Below are 14,440 nucleotides of genomic sequence, written 5' to 3' on the forward strand. Positions count from 1 at the left end.
TTCGGACGGTGGCGCGAACAACGCAAGCGTTCATAATAATAATGCGATCCAATTTCTGATTCACGCTCAATTTTGTGGTCACCTTCATCCGGAGCCCGGAGTCCCAAAACGCAAGAAAGCAACCGAAAAGTAAAACATTAGCCCACACCGAACAGACACTGGCGTTTGTGTAATAAGATTAAAAATTAAATGCAAGCGTTTTTTTTTTGTTTCTTCTCATTGCCTTCCATCCCGCACGGTCAAACGGACGGACGGTTTTGTTGGCGATTTTCCTATCGTGGCCCATTCCCGTTACCGTCGGAAGGGCCAGTCGGCATCGGGGCTGGCGCTTCAGGCGAGGGCGGAAATCGACGCCGCCGCCTCCGGGAGGTTTTGCAAAGAAAAAAAAAAGGGGGCCGGACTGCCGGAACGGGCCCCCGGGAAGCGCTTTTATTTTTCGCAAAAGCTGAGAAAACCCACCTACCAAACGAGCCACCGGCATGCGATGCAACGAGGGCTGGTTCTCGTTGGGCACGAAAGGAACGGGAAAAAAACGGACCTGACCGGCGCAAAGGGAATTCACAGTTAGCGAATTGTTGTGCAATCGCGTTCTCCGTGTGCACTTACACTTCGCCAGGCCTAGAAATCATTAGCATCAAATTATTGTTGAATAAACATTTTGACCTACTTCCGAGCGGCGGTTCCCGGGCGATCCCGTGCGATTTTCCATCTCTCTCTCTCTCTCTCTCTCTCTCTCTCTCTCTCCTTCGCACGCTTGGGTTTTGGTTTGAGTTTTTTTTGTTTTCTTTTCCACCGCGGCTGTCGAGGAAATGACGCGCGGTATGACGTTTTCCGATGGCTCAACGTCACCGAAATTGACCGTTTCGGACTGGCCGACCGTTCGCGGTTGAGGCCACAAAACGGAAAACTGCGCAAATCGAAGAGGCGGCTCGACCAGCACCATTTAAGCACCGTTATCCCGGTAATGAATTGTAGACATTTAGCGCCCCATTGCGATCGAACGACGGCCCAACCAGACACGCCGGTGGGATATTGAGCCACGGGAGCCCTTGTTAGCCGGTTGGCCGCCTTCCGTTTTTTGCCGTCTGGCGCGAGTTTTGATCGGTGGGATTTTTGACGTTTCTTTTTTTTTTGTTCCTTCTTTCGGTTGACCTTTCGCACGAGCAAAGCCCGGTCGGATTTATGGCACAAGCTGTAAGCTTTAATCCTTGAACTTGGCAACTGCTATTTCGTGTGCGTAATTGAACGAATCCGAAAATTAATTAACACGCTGTGCGGATTTAAATAAACGCCGAGTGCGTTCGCCTAGCCGCATTAAAACGACGAAAGCTGTGTAAATCGCGTGATCGAACGGCTATTGAATGGTTTTATTTCCCGTTGAATGCCAATGGTTTTCAGATAATGTAAGCCATATTTAAATATGCTTAAATGATGGAGAGAATCCTCAAGTGTGCTTTTGATGATGAATCGCTGTCCCAAATCCCTAAAAGTACGCAAATAATGTGACTGTTTGAACCTCATTTGAAATGCGAGTGTTGCTCACAGCAATGGCAGTTTTTCCTTTCCACCGTGGATCATAAATTTATAAACTTAATTAAACGTTTGTTTGGCTTATCCGTTCCATCAAACGTAACAAACATCGAAATGCAATCAAACCATCAAAGAACGTACTGATACGTAAAAATCTAAACATATTTAACATTGCATGATGCGTCCCGTCAAACGACCATAAATTACGACTCCCGTGTTTTATCAACCCTTTTCACGCGCCATACACGTCCCACGCCCGAGTCCCGACGTAAACTGTAATGTATTAAAACATAATAGGCCTGATTGGCTTTGTTCCCTCGAGTGGGGGGCGGCAGTTCAAAATCACATTCAACTCGGTGGTCCACCGCGGCGCGCGGATTCGAGGACCGGGACCGCATAACTCACCATTAATTGCGCCGATGATACACCTCCGGCTGGCCCGGTACCAAACGAAAACGCTCGTGACGGTGACGCCACGAGCTAATCAATATAATCGTTTACCCCGTCACAATACGCCCGGGTTCGGCGCCTGGGACACCAATTAGACACTCCCGCTCACTATTCAATCATTTTCGAGTCATTTGTACAAACAGATAATTATCGAATCGGCCGACAAACTATCGAAACCGTAAGCGAATCATCGATCTCGCCCAACCTGACACAGTATCCTCCGGCCCGGGGCAGGTGGTGTTCCCATTATCCCGAGCCCACAAAATCCCGAAGGCCGGGTCAGGACGGGCGGCGCATGTAGATTAAGCTGTCAATCTATTATAATTGCGATAACATCTACACTAAATTAGGACCCCAGCCGGGAAGCCGGCAAACCGTTTTGGTCGAAAACCGAGGCGGAAGAGGTTGGCTTTCGCGCGAAAATCAGGTCAATTCATCGATCGAAGCTCATCGTAACACGGTGGTCCTCGAAACCAATCGATCCTTGTCGGTTCGGCATCGGTGACGTAGAAATATGTTCATCCCTCGAGCCACCTCGAGCCACGGGACGGGAAATTCGAACACCCCACCCGGAGTGGCTCAAGTCGGCCATTTCGCCAGCATTTCGGTCGACTTAGGACGCGTGCAAATTATCCCACGATCGAACGCCACCATTTACATTTCGCTAGCCGTGGACCAAGGACACGATAAAATTTGAAACGCTCAACGCACGCTCGTGTGATACGAAGCTCGCAAAAATCATAACATCACGCGTGAAGGAAATAATTTATCGAGCCGCCCCTGCTTGAACGAGCGATGCAAATAAGTGCATCGATCGCAGCGCGGCGATATTTCGGACCACCGGATCCCGTGGGGGAATCCCTTTTTGCCTCGGCGTTTATGAAAATCTATCGGGGCGGAATAATGGAATAATAATGTTAACATTGATTTTCGACCGGACGGATCGAAAGCGGGCGAATCTGGGAGACGGCACCAGAGGTCGGCCAAAGTGTGCGGGACGTGTTCGGATAAATATTATTCGATCATGACACCGGGCTCGCATCGATGATCAATTGGAGCAGGGTTCATCGGTGATATCGCTCCCCGTCGGTGTACGTGTGAAATGACGGGAGTGTATGTGGGCTTTTGCACTCGGAAAACTCTCACATTTACCCCACACGCGGGAGTGATTCACGTTTACTGACATTTTCCCGACATGTAAGCTGACAGAATTGGGGAAATTCACCACCATTCGCAGGGCATCTCGCGTGGACGTTTATTCAAATATTCCATCAGCCCGTGTGGCATTGAACTCAATCGGGTTTAGGTTATTGCAACAAGTTGTTAGAGCGTAGTAGGATGAAATAAAACACACGATAGGAGAACAAAAAACGATACATGAGCATACATTTGGCGCCGGCATATTGCACATCCGAATGTGGTTTTTTTGTTGTTGATAAAGCTCTCTTAAAGCCATCAAAATACACTCACCAACAAATGGTGAACCTGCACTCGTGTTTAAACACAAGCTTTATATCCCTTAATTGAAGCTTCAAAAGCACTCGACACACCAATGAATGGCTTCGTTCGCGCTGAAATGCGATAAATTAGCTTGGCATACATTTCCAAAAAAAAAAGATCATCGCGCATTTGCGCAAGGATGCATCAAGCATCCAATTACACGCGAATGCAAATGCCACCGGGCTCGTTGCATTAAAACCCAGTTCCACCACTCGGCTAAAAAGGCCTCACCTCACCAAGGGTCATCCAGGCGACATGATCGGACATCGCAGCATTCCGCGCGTGTTCGAAATCACTCCAAACGGTCACTCCGTCCGAATCCGGCCCCGTCGATCGCAAAATAGTTACAAGACGCAAAAAACCCCGCCGATTACCATTAGCCCGCGGCCACATCACGCGCATGGTGATTGTCAAATTCTAATTCCCACCACAAAATGGCCCCGGATTGTCGACCCGGCCGTACATCATGCCGCCCCGTTGGCCCGTTGTGCCCAAATCATCAAACATGATGCCCGCAGAGCAGCTTAGCGACACAGCACACCGACAAATGCTACGCGCTAAATCTGTTCCCGTACGCGGCCCTACTCCCAATGGGGGAGGCTCTGTTGACGCAAGGCAACGCAAAAGGACGCCCGGCAAGGTGGAACGGGAACGACCCGAAACGGCCCCTGGCTAATGATGGCCATTTTGCTGCAGCGAACTGTAAATTGACACCGCGCTGCTTTCAGTGCCGTCGGTGCTCCTAAATCAATTTCAATCCGCATCCGAAACGATACCCTGCACTTTGTTGCGGCGTTGACGGATCCTGCCTCTCGTAAGTGTCTCCCGGTTCCAGTTTGCGTGGGTAAAGTGGAGCAATTTAGGACCTCGAGGGGTGGAGTGTGAACGTGAGTGAGCCCGGGAGGAAACAGGCAAACAAAATAGACACCATCGCACGGTGGCAATTCCACTCTCGCACACGATCCTCTCCTTGGGGAAGGTTTCCCGATCCACCCCCCACCACGATCGATGTAATGTGGCCCGATGTCCTTTGGGGGTTTGGATTTGGTCTCCAACCCGCGTTTTGAGGGCCGGAAAATCGACACCACTTCCACGGAGGCGCACCGGGTTGCGTCCGGTTGCACTGGACGGGACTCACCATTAGACGGCATTGTCCCGTGGGAAATAAAGATTTATGTTTCATCTATCACGTCGCCATGATTTGATTAATGCAAATTTCGCTGCCCTTGTTCCGGACCGAGCGTCGAAGGGGTTTGGACCTTCCCGGGCACGCCGCGGTTGAATGGCTGAAATTTATATGTCATTGAAACCTGGCACAAGGCGAGGCAGAACACTGTCCGTCCGCAGGATCGTCCTCGTCGTGTTAGTCGGTTTATTTAGTGCCGTTTTATAGGCAGGCATTTGAGCAGGCCCCAAATGATATGCATACATCGAAGCTGGAGCTGTTGCATCAGTCACTCCCGCACGGGCAAGTTCTTTTTATTTCACATGCTCTCCTTCGCTAACGATCAGTTTCCCGGGTGTTCCCGAGTCTGGGTTCTGCGGGAATATTGCTCCCACAATCCCGAGACCCTTCGCTGGTCAGTCCGGACGCATGTAATCACATCCGTCTCGATCTATTTTCTTCCACACAGCAGCCAACACCGGGTAGCAGCAGCAGGCGGAAATTCCCATCCCCATGGGGCGCGTCGTTCGTTATGGGGCAATAAATTTTTGTACGGTCAATTAGCGGAGTGATGAAGATATTAGCCCTAGCCTGCGCCCCGTTAGCGGCAACGAGCAGGGAAAACTCCACTCAACCACGTCGGCAGGCTTCTCGGACCATTCCCGCAGGCGCGTTGGGTCGGTTTCCAGGTTGAAAGGTGCCCGAGTCCGGGCGCTGTAAATCGATGCCCGGAACGCGGCCGATGTGCAAATTGCTTCCCGTGCAGGTGAGAGGTTTTTAGTGTTTTCGATGTTGATCGAGCTCTCGAGCAAGGAACGTAAACAACCGGCCCGGTTGCCAGGCTACTCTGATGCAGGAAAGCGTGCTCACTAGCGCGAATGGCGGTTGCTGCCGAACGTTACCTTTACATGCTGGAGTGGCTTTAGATTCGACAGCACCACCACGGCACGCTCTATCGGCTGGAAAAACCTTGACGAAACGTGCAGATAATGTGGTCGTCTTTTGCCGAAGCCCAACAGCGACGATGGTTCGTTCGATTGTGCAAACTGGATGAGTAAAATTAAATCAAAAGGAAAGCGACAGCGACATCGCTCCTCGCGACAGAACTCCCACTCTCTGGAGTGTAATAATCGACGCCCGTTCCTTGAATCGCCGTCGCATCATCCACGAACCGCGAGGAAGCTAATTATTTTGATTACGATCGTTTCGCCGCTCGCAAGATGCGCCACAAAAAAAAACGGGCACCACTACCGGGTCGCCAAGGGTCGTAATAAATATTCCGTAAAATATAGAAATGATCCCGGTTTTATGGAGGCAATTTGGTGCCCGTGGTGGCAGGTGAGTCTGATTTCACAACGGTGCTGGCTGTCGTGTTCGCTGGTGCGCTTTAGAGCGCAACTCATGCACGTGCTGAAGGTGGCTGCTCTGTGCCGTCCCTGCGGTTTCACTCTCCACCGAGGATATAAACCACTTTCGCCAAGGATAACGATTCTTTTGCACACTTTTTATCCGTCTCGCCACACTCCGAGCGCTTTCAGAAGGGTGGGAGTTCTTCACCGACGGTACACATATATCGCGATCCTGTTGCTTGCAGCGGTGTTGAGTGATTTGCTGCTAGATGGCACGCCGGTGTTATCTACAACTCCGACACAAAGTACAGATTTCACGCGTAATAAAAAGCGGAACCCATTTATTTGTGGTGCGCATTTTTACGACTTTTTCCGGCTCACGTTTGCTCACGGGAACGCGACGTCCACTCGAACCATACGGTGGGCGGTGTGGGTCACGTATGATGGCGAAAAACCACCAAAACGTGCGATGCGGTTCCCTCTCAATTGAGCGGAAAAGCATGTGAACATTTTTTTTTAATTAAAAACCCAACCCAACGTTATCGCTGCGGGCATCGTTTATGGACTCGAGCTCATGACAGATTATCTATAGCAGTGGGGTAATAAAATAATCGATTTGTTTGCTTCATGAGTGTTACACTAAAGTTAATGCCTTTGAAATTCAAGCCGATATTTATAACATTAAATTGCCGGCAAAAAAAACACGACACATCATCATCTTGCTTGAATAGGATAAATAAATACATTCACTAAACACGGTCCATTTCACATTCATCATAAGAATGATCACAAGCGTCGCTTCATTCTCGTCTAACTCCTTCGCATCATAAAAACCCGGCCTCGGTGGTGCTTTGTTTCGAAACTGTTCCCAAAGTACCTCATCCATTTAAACGCCCATTCGACGGCATCGAGCGGATACTTTATGGAACGCAAACCGACTGGAAACGCCAGATTGATGTGTTCTCGAATGTGACGCTCGAACATCTTCATCGGTTTGGGCGTGAGGCAACATCAACAAGAAAAAAAAGGGACGTATTTGGCCAGCTAACAAGTGGTTCCGGCTGGCTGGAATGGGGATCCCTGATCCGTTGGCTCGAGACAAATAAAGTTTAGAGAAATCGCAACCCATAACTCAACCGTCAGCAACTCTACCCGCGCGCCATCTCGATGTCCTCGTGTTCCGTGTTTATGACACCGCAAAAGTTCGCGTCCCGATTGGGGCACCTTCAGCGATAATGGTTACCACCATCCTGCTGATCAAGGACTCGCAACGCACGGTATAAAGAGGTATAAATCTCATTAGGACAAAATTGGTTTTGATATTCCGCAAATAGTTCTTTTCGTCGCAAAATTTACATAATTAATCCGTGCGACGGTATTCGCGAACCTCGCAGCTCGATACGCAAAATAAATCAGTCGCCTGGAAACCATGGCAACGAAAGGACCAGAATACCGGATCGTGACAGCGAACGATGGCATCTTAGACAGTGTCATTCGACCCTTTCGCCGCGACAAAGACGAGCGGGTTTTCTTGCGCAGTCTCATTATTTCCGGCAACGGTGGCGTAGCGTCTCGATAACAACCTCTTCTGCTCTTTGGCCGATTCCGACCGGCTGGCACGGCGCGACTCACTGATCTAGAAATAAATAATTAATGCCTCGCGAGTTAACGATGGCTTGAGAGCGCAAACCGTACGGTGCCTTCTCACTTTCCCGCAACTCGGATTCAGCGGTTCGGATCCGCATTGGAGTTTTAGTTGGTTGCACAACAACGGCACGGTTACACTAAGAATTTACCATTTCGCGACGAAATACCGTTTCATGTAGAGCGCCGAAGAACGCTGCATGAAAATTGATCTTTCGCACGTAATTTAAAAACTTTCCTTCCAAAAATCTCACCTATTTATGACCCCGTTTTCGGAGCTCGACAGCTCACACCCACGAGGGTATTCTGCTCGAAGCATAAGCAAATTTCACATCAACTGACTTGCTCGATTGGCCACATTCCTTGTGCCGATTGTACCACGTGCGTGGAATACCGATGAACGCATAGTTTAACACCTCCTGGAGGGCTGGAAGAAAATCAAATCCAGACCCAAAAACCGCACATTGGAGAAATGTCACCCTGGTGCGGGTCTCCGGGTTTCTTCCCTTTTCTTTCCCAACTCTTCTGGGATTCCCCCAAAAGGCGCTAAGAACAACGCCCGCTAATGGGTTCGCATCGCATCGTTCGCCTCTCCGGTATTCCGTGCACGCGATTGTCTTCGGTTTCTTCCGCTTTCGGTATGCGGCAAGATTGTGCATTTTCATGCCAATCGAACGAAGACGCGCCTGAATGCGGCGCGTAAGAATGGAAAGCAAAGCGTAATCGGCTAACCAATCGACAAAACCACCGGACGGAGCTGCCGTACGGTGAAATTTCTCTCCAACGTCGGTTTCTTGCCCGGAATGTTTCTTGCCCACCACCAACAGCATCACCACCGGCAAGATCCCTTTTACCGGCATCAATCAACAACAGCAAAACGATAAGCACTTGATCGCGTGTGATGCACGCAACCGGTCGGAAGCGTGTTGCACCTTCACCGTGCACATGCCACATGCAAATGGATTGCATCCTGGGAGAGCCTGTTTAAGGATCTAAACCGCTCAACCGCACTGGTTTGGTGGACGTACGAGCGATACGCGCGTACGACACCACGACGAACGCTAACGCTCGGGCGTGTGCGAAAGCATAGGACGCCATTGTCCGCATCGTAGTTGGGAGAGATCGTTTTTTTTTGTGTGTGTGTTGCCACCCCCATGCAACATATTCACGCCGCATTCTTCGCAACCCCACTGGGTTTTGCAAGCTAACGGATCGTTGCGACCCAGAGAACTGCCCTTTTGCGCTCGTACCACACGTACCAGAACGCTAACTAAAGCAAGGGTTTTTTGTGAGCTCTCGCCGGCTCGTGACAAGTTCGTGCATGAAGTTTTCAATTAATTGAAACTGCTTGCTTTTTTCGCTTGTGTGTGGGTCGCTTCTATCCTTCCACGGTAGGACGGTGCAGTTTTTAGAATTTATGCAACCGAACTGGCGGCTGTGCTGGTGGGAGGTTTGCTACGCCCTAGCAATTGCTGATTGAACTGTCGGAATGGGCTTGCGGGTTTTTTTTCTGGCTCGCTCTTTCATTATCAATTGCCCCGAAAATGATGCAACTAGACCGTGGCCAGAGTGCACGGCGTTTCATAGGCTAGTTCAAAAACACTGGAACGGGAAAGAAATGAAAAAAATCGAACATTGTAGCAGCATTCTGATCTGAGTGGGACTACTTGAAGCACCCTTTGAAATGCATTTGTATTTTATCTCCTCAAAGCAGAGCAAATTGAAACGATACTTGAATAACTCAGCTCATTCAGTCGTTTCGGGAACGATAAATTAGTATCCTAATTCTGTTACCATTCAACTTGTCGAGACAATATTTAGCGCAATTTAAATTATCATTTATCAAACCGAATATCAAGAAGGAAGAAAGAAATACGTTCCTCAATGTTCACAATAAACCGTTCAAGCTATCCTCGAATCACAATGAATCGTTTCGGTTCAACGCATCGCAAACAACCAACAAATCGACCTCGGTTCGGAATCTGTCAGGAAGATTGCTTGCAGCAAAGCATCCGGAAGCCACTTTAGTGTGAAAATAATTTTAAAATTACCAATTTCGGTAATTCACTCGTCCGCAAACGGTGCAGGTCCGCACTCGGTGGTTGTTGCTCGTGCTGCGACGATACCTTGCGATGGGAAGTGATTGTGAACATTACTTGCACAAGTTTCCAAAGCCCCGTATCCAGCGGCTGGCTTAGCCACCGGTCTGCGTTATCCTGCCGGCAAATATTGCCGTTCCTGCGCACCATTTCTTTTCCACCGAATCCGGGCGGGATACTTTGCGAAAACTTCAATACAATCCCGCCCGGGCGTCGGTGGTGGCTTCCGTTCCCTAAAGCTGCACGTACTGCGCTTCGGCCAGATGAAAACCCATCCATCCGGTTCCAGGCCAACCGGCGGGCTGCGTCCGTGTCCGGAAAAAGTTTCCCGCGAAATAGCTTTACACTTTCCAAAGTGTCAATAAAATTTATATTCCATTCCACACCGTCGCTTCCTTCCCGGTGCCATGACGGTGGCCTTATGCCGAAACCGTTCACCAGGCCAAAGCGGACATCGTCTCGCCCAAGACGAGAGGCGAGAATTGAAAGGAAAAAGTATTTCCAAACGGCTGCGTGTCGCCCGGTTGTAGAAGAAAAATGTTCCTCGTAGAATGGTGGGTCGGCAAGAAAAATACACGCAGCAGGACAAAAACGAAAGTAAAAGCATTGATTTCTTAGCAAAAGTTAGACTTTCTTCCGAGCGATGCAACGATGCGCTACGGCCTTTTGAAACCAACGAGCAACGGCAAATCACCGCGGTGCAGTGGTCTGTAACGATTATGAATAATTTAGGATGAACACTTCACTGCGCTTTTTCTCTCTCTCTTGCTTCGTTTTCTTTCGTGGTGTCAGGAGTGTCCTTGTGTGTGATCGCCGAAGACGTCATTTTATCCCTGCCGGATGATTCCAGCGAAACTCCGCCGCTCAACTACACTGTCGTTACCTTCGCAGTCATAAATCTAGATTAAATTGATAAGTGTTTTGATCGGCGAAGTAATAAATCAATCATTCTCACCGACGCCAACTCAGGCACGGGCCGAACGAGCGTACGAACGAACGAACGGGCGAAAAGCCACCAGAAAGCTTTCCTTGCGGAAAAGACTGCACACTCTAAACTTTAGAACAGTGATCGATGCGGAGCAGGGATTCGAATGTTGCAATGATTGGATTGAGCACTTAAATTGATGTCATCGATCATCGACACGCATCAAACAGGAACCAGCAGGGAAAGGAAGCCAACGGTGGGTTTGATTGGGAATCAAGGTGCACGAACGAATGGCCTCGGAAGGCAGACACGGTGGATGCTAATCGAAAATAATCGATAAGCAACCGCCGCGGCCTGTGTTATTGTTTCATGTGATGCACATTAGATGAGACAACCGGTTAATCGTTTTACACGCCAAACATCGGTTGTTGACGGGAATCCAATTAAATAAATAAGTGCTCCGTTCGCTCCATCGCGCATGATTGATGGATGGAATTACATGCACCGGAAAGCGAGTCCTTGTGTGAAGGATGCATTGGCGCATCACGGCATAAAATGCTGCATTTGAAAACCACAATGCACGTTACATTCCATAAAACAAAACCACTGTCAATCGGGTTAAGTATTTGTTTTGTTACAAGCTGCATTTTAAAATTATTATGCAAGCTGTAAGGTTGGTTGCACATGAAACTGTTGCTGAGGTCGAAGTGTTGCAAAAATCTGCTGGAAGCGAGTGTTTGCATTTTCAGGAAAAAAAGCCATTAGTTTCACATTTGTTTCGAATCGTTCCGTGTGTTTACATTTTATGTCGTACACCAGGCATATTAAAATTCCAAAACAAACGACGGATCACCGGTGGCCGAATCTGTCAATTTGCTCTGCGTCTTCAGCTCGAAATCTAGTTGGCATTGCATGGGCGTCATGGGAACGTCATGCTTACACGCATCCACCACCCGAAAAGGGCGGAAAAGTCGGTGAAAGTTTTGGCACGTACATTCCCTTCGCACACGTAGAATTTCCATTACCAACCGCGGCCCCAAAAGCGCGGCCCGCTTTCGGATACGCCCGCACCACCAGCGCCAAGACGTTGGCCTAGCGGTCAGACAATTTATCTCACGCTATTCGGAACAGAAGCCACCGGACCACCGTGGGTGTGGCGGCTCCATTAGGTACGGTTCCGGCATCTCGCCGACCGTTTTTTTTTTCGCTGGCCGCTTTTCTCCACCACGGCCAGCTGCTGACCGCTTTACCTTTTCGGCATTATGCGTCGGCGGTTTCCACTCGTGTGACCAGGGCAACTAACCCGATTCGCATTAGGTCAGGTCAATTATCTAATAAAGTTAATTATGTAAATTTGCCCACTCTCCGTGCGCGCCCATTCGGCCCACCCCAAAAGGCGGTGGCTGACGCACCAGGGCTGCGTCAGGAAAGCATCAATCTGGCACACGATGATTTGAAACACTTTCTCTCCCACTGCCCGAGAACGGGGTGGCCATTCGTGTGCAAACATTAGTTTTTCCCACTTTTGCGCTCGACGGGCCGCATTTCGGGAAAATGTTGGTGTGTCATCGAAATCTCTCTTTTGTGTGTGTGTGCGTATGTGTGTGTTCCTCCCTCTATGAGCTGCTTTTTCATCCTCGCTACGCATCTCGACGGTGACGGTCCGCTTTGCGATTCGCAGGCCTATTGGCTTTCATCGTGCGGCTGAAATTCGATCTACTTCGTCTGTTGGTTTTTCGGGTGCGTTTGAGCCCGCCTTAGTGGCTCCGACCCATCACGCTGATCGGCTCAGCCGCGGGCCCGTGCCGTGAACACTTTGCTTGGCCATCTCATCTATCGCACAATCGGCATCTCCGGAGAGATACCGGATTTTGGACCGCGTCCATCGCCTACACGGGCGAGCCAGCGAAGAAGAGGAGTAGAAGAGTAAGAGAAAAAGAAAAAAGAAAGCGCCCCTCTAATTTGCCCATCGGCCGCATCGGTTTGCCGGAAATCCGATCAGCATTTCCCGCTGTGCCGGTGCCGTCCTGCCCGAGTAATCCGATTTTCCGATCGCACGAGCTAACTGCCCTCGTCGCAGCCATGATACGATCAAGATGTTCGTGCGCGATTGTTTCTTTTTTTTGTTGTTGCTATTTTCGGGCAGCCAAAGCGTTGCGCCCGATTGATTTACTTTAATGCGCTGGTGAGAAGCATCCGATTAAGGGGGGAAGGCGAGTTTTGCCGGGATTTTTTCACGAGAAATCGACGTATCTAAGGCATTACTATTTGCTACCTTTGATTTGAAACCCCTCAGAACTTTATAATCTAAATGAGGGGGAAACATGTTTTACGTACAATAATATATCACAAGTTTAATTATACAAGGTTCATAACTCTGTTAAATCGAACTTTTTGTATAGAATGATACTTGGTTTTCAACACAAGATCACCCTTTTCGAGTTCATATTGCCAGCATAAGCATTTCAAAGCACTTCAATAAATTTCGAGAACAATTCGAGAACTGTACATTAAAACTCCATTACCTTTTATTTTACTACATTTTTTCCAAAAACCTCTACGTTCTGATTATAACCGAGCCACTGGCAATGGATATTTCATTTGGCTTCGTTGGTAAAACTCTTTAGACATACTTTTGTTGTGCATGTAATTGGCCATGCTCAGATTAATGCGGTAAAAATGCTTCCATCACAGCTACCGCTCCATATGCACCCTAACGAATCAGCATCAATTCTTGGCCCCGGAACATTGGAGTTGTTCAACAAAAACACAGATTTCAAGCCAGAAACGAGCTTGCGAGAAGGCGAAAAAAAAGTCAATGCTAACTACTCCTTGCGGTAGAAGTTCCATTAGCCGGCGAGTGCTTTCCCGCTGGGGAAAATCGACCTCAAAACGATGGGCACGTTTTGACCGCCTCGGTCAGCTTTTACACTTAACGGACAAAGCGCTCGGGCTGCGCCGCAAAACGTGCGGGGGAAAGTGGAACTGATTTTGGGTTGTTTTTTTTCTCTTCTTTTCGGTGTGCTTATTTTTTTTATGCACACCTTAAAAAAGCCCACACACACACAATGGAGAAAGAGAAGCCGTAAGGAAGCGGGCACCATTTTGCTCGACGAACGAAGACGAAGTGCGCATCAAATTTACGATCAACCTAGAAACTGCTTCATTCTTGGACTCGATGCTGGCAGGTGTTCCGTGGGGAGTTCGATCAAAACTAGAGCCGGTGGTTTTTTAGCTTCTTGTGCTGGTTACTTTAAATCAAACGCCAGAATAACATTACAAGAGATCAAAATGTACGGCATCTTATGTTTGTGATTCAACCAGTAAATAATAGTCCAATTAGAGATGTACATACAAAATACTTTCAACTACAATTTCATTGAAGCATGTTAGCAAAGGTCTCTTGTCCTACTGTTTCTGCTGACCCATTTATTAGCAACAACGTCGCATGCTGTACTCACCATTGGCCGCAACGTGCTCGGGCTCCGGTAGTACTCACTGCCCGCGATACTTTGCAGATACTTCTTGTTAGTTCCATAGATCGGCTCCATCTTGGCCAAAGGGGTTGTTGTCGGAAAATTTTTACAAACGCACGCACGGCGATCCTCCAAACTAAGCACTCACCCCACACTCACACAAAGTTGTTCACTTTCACTAGCGCACTCAAATTAAAAACGCAGCACTACACCTGCAGCGGGCCGGATGGCTTTGCATACTTTTTCCTCTCCATCATCCTGGCGCAAAAGACGCTCCATTGCGTTCACGTGTGACACACTTT

General features: G+C 48.8%; 1 protein-coding gene across 1 annotated transcript in view; it reads right to left on the reverse strand.

Annotated features, from left to right (window-relative positions):
• The window catches only part of LOC128726716 (mucin-5AC), a 28,901-nt gene extending 14,688 nt beyond the window's left edge, over nt 1-14,213 (reverse strand). The window contains exon 1 of the mRNA XM_053820538.1: nt 14,124-14,213. Within this exon, the coding sequence (XP_053676513.1) occupies nt 14,124-14,213 (90 nt within the window). The remainder of the gene's footprint in view (nt 1-14,123) is intronic.
• Between the last annotated feature and the right edge of the window lie 227 nt (nt 14,214-14,440).

This window comes from Anopheles nili, chromosome 3, assembly GCF_943737925.1.
Source record: "Anopheles nili chromosome 3, idAnoNiliSN_F5_01, whole genome shotgun sequence".
NCBI classification, from domain to species: Eukaryota; Metazoa; Arthropoda; class Insecta; order Diptera; family Culicidae; genus Anopheles; species Anopheles nili.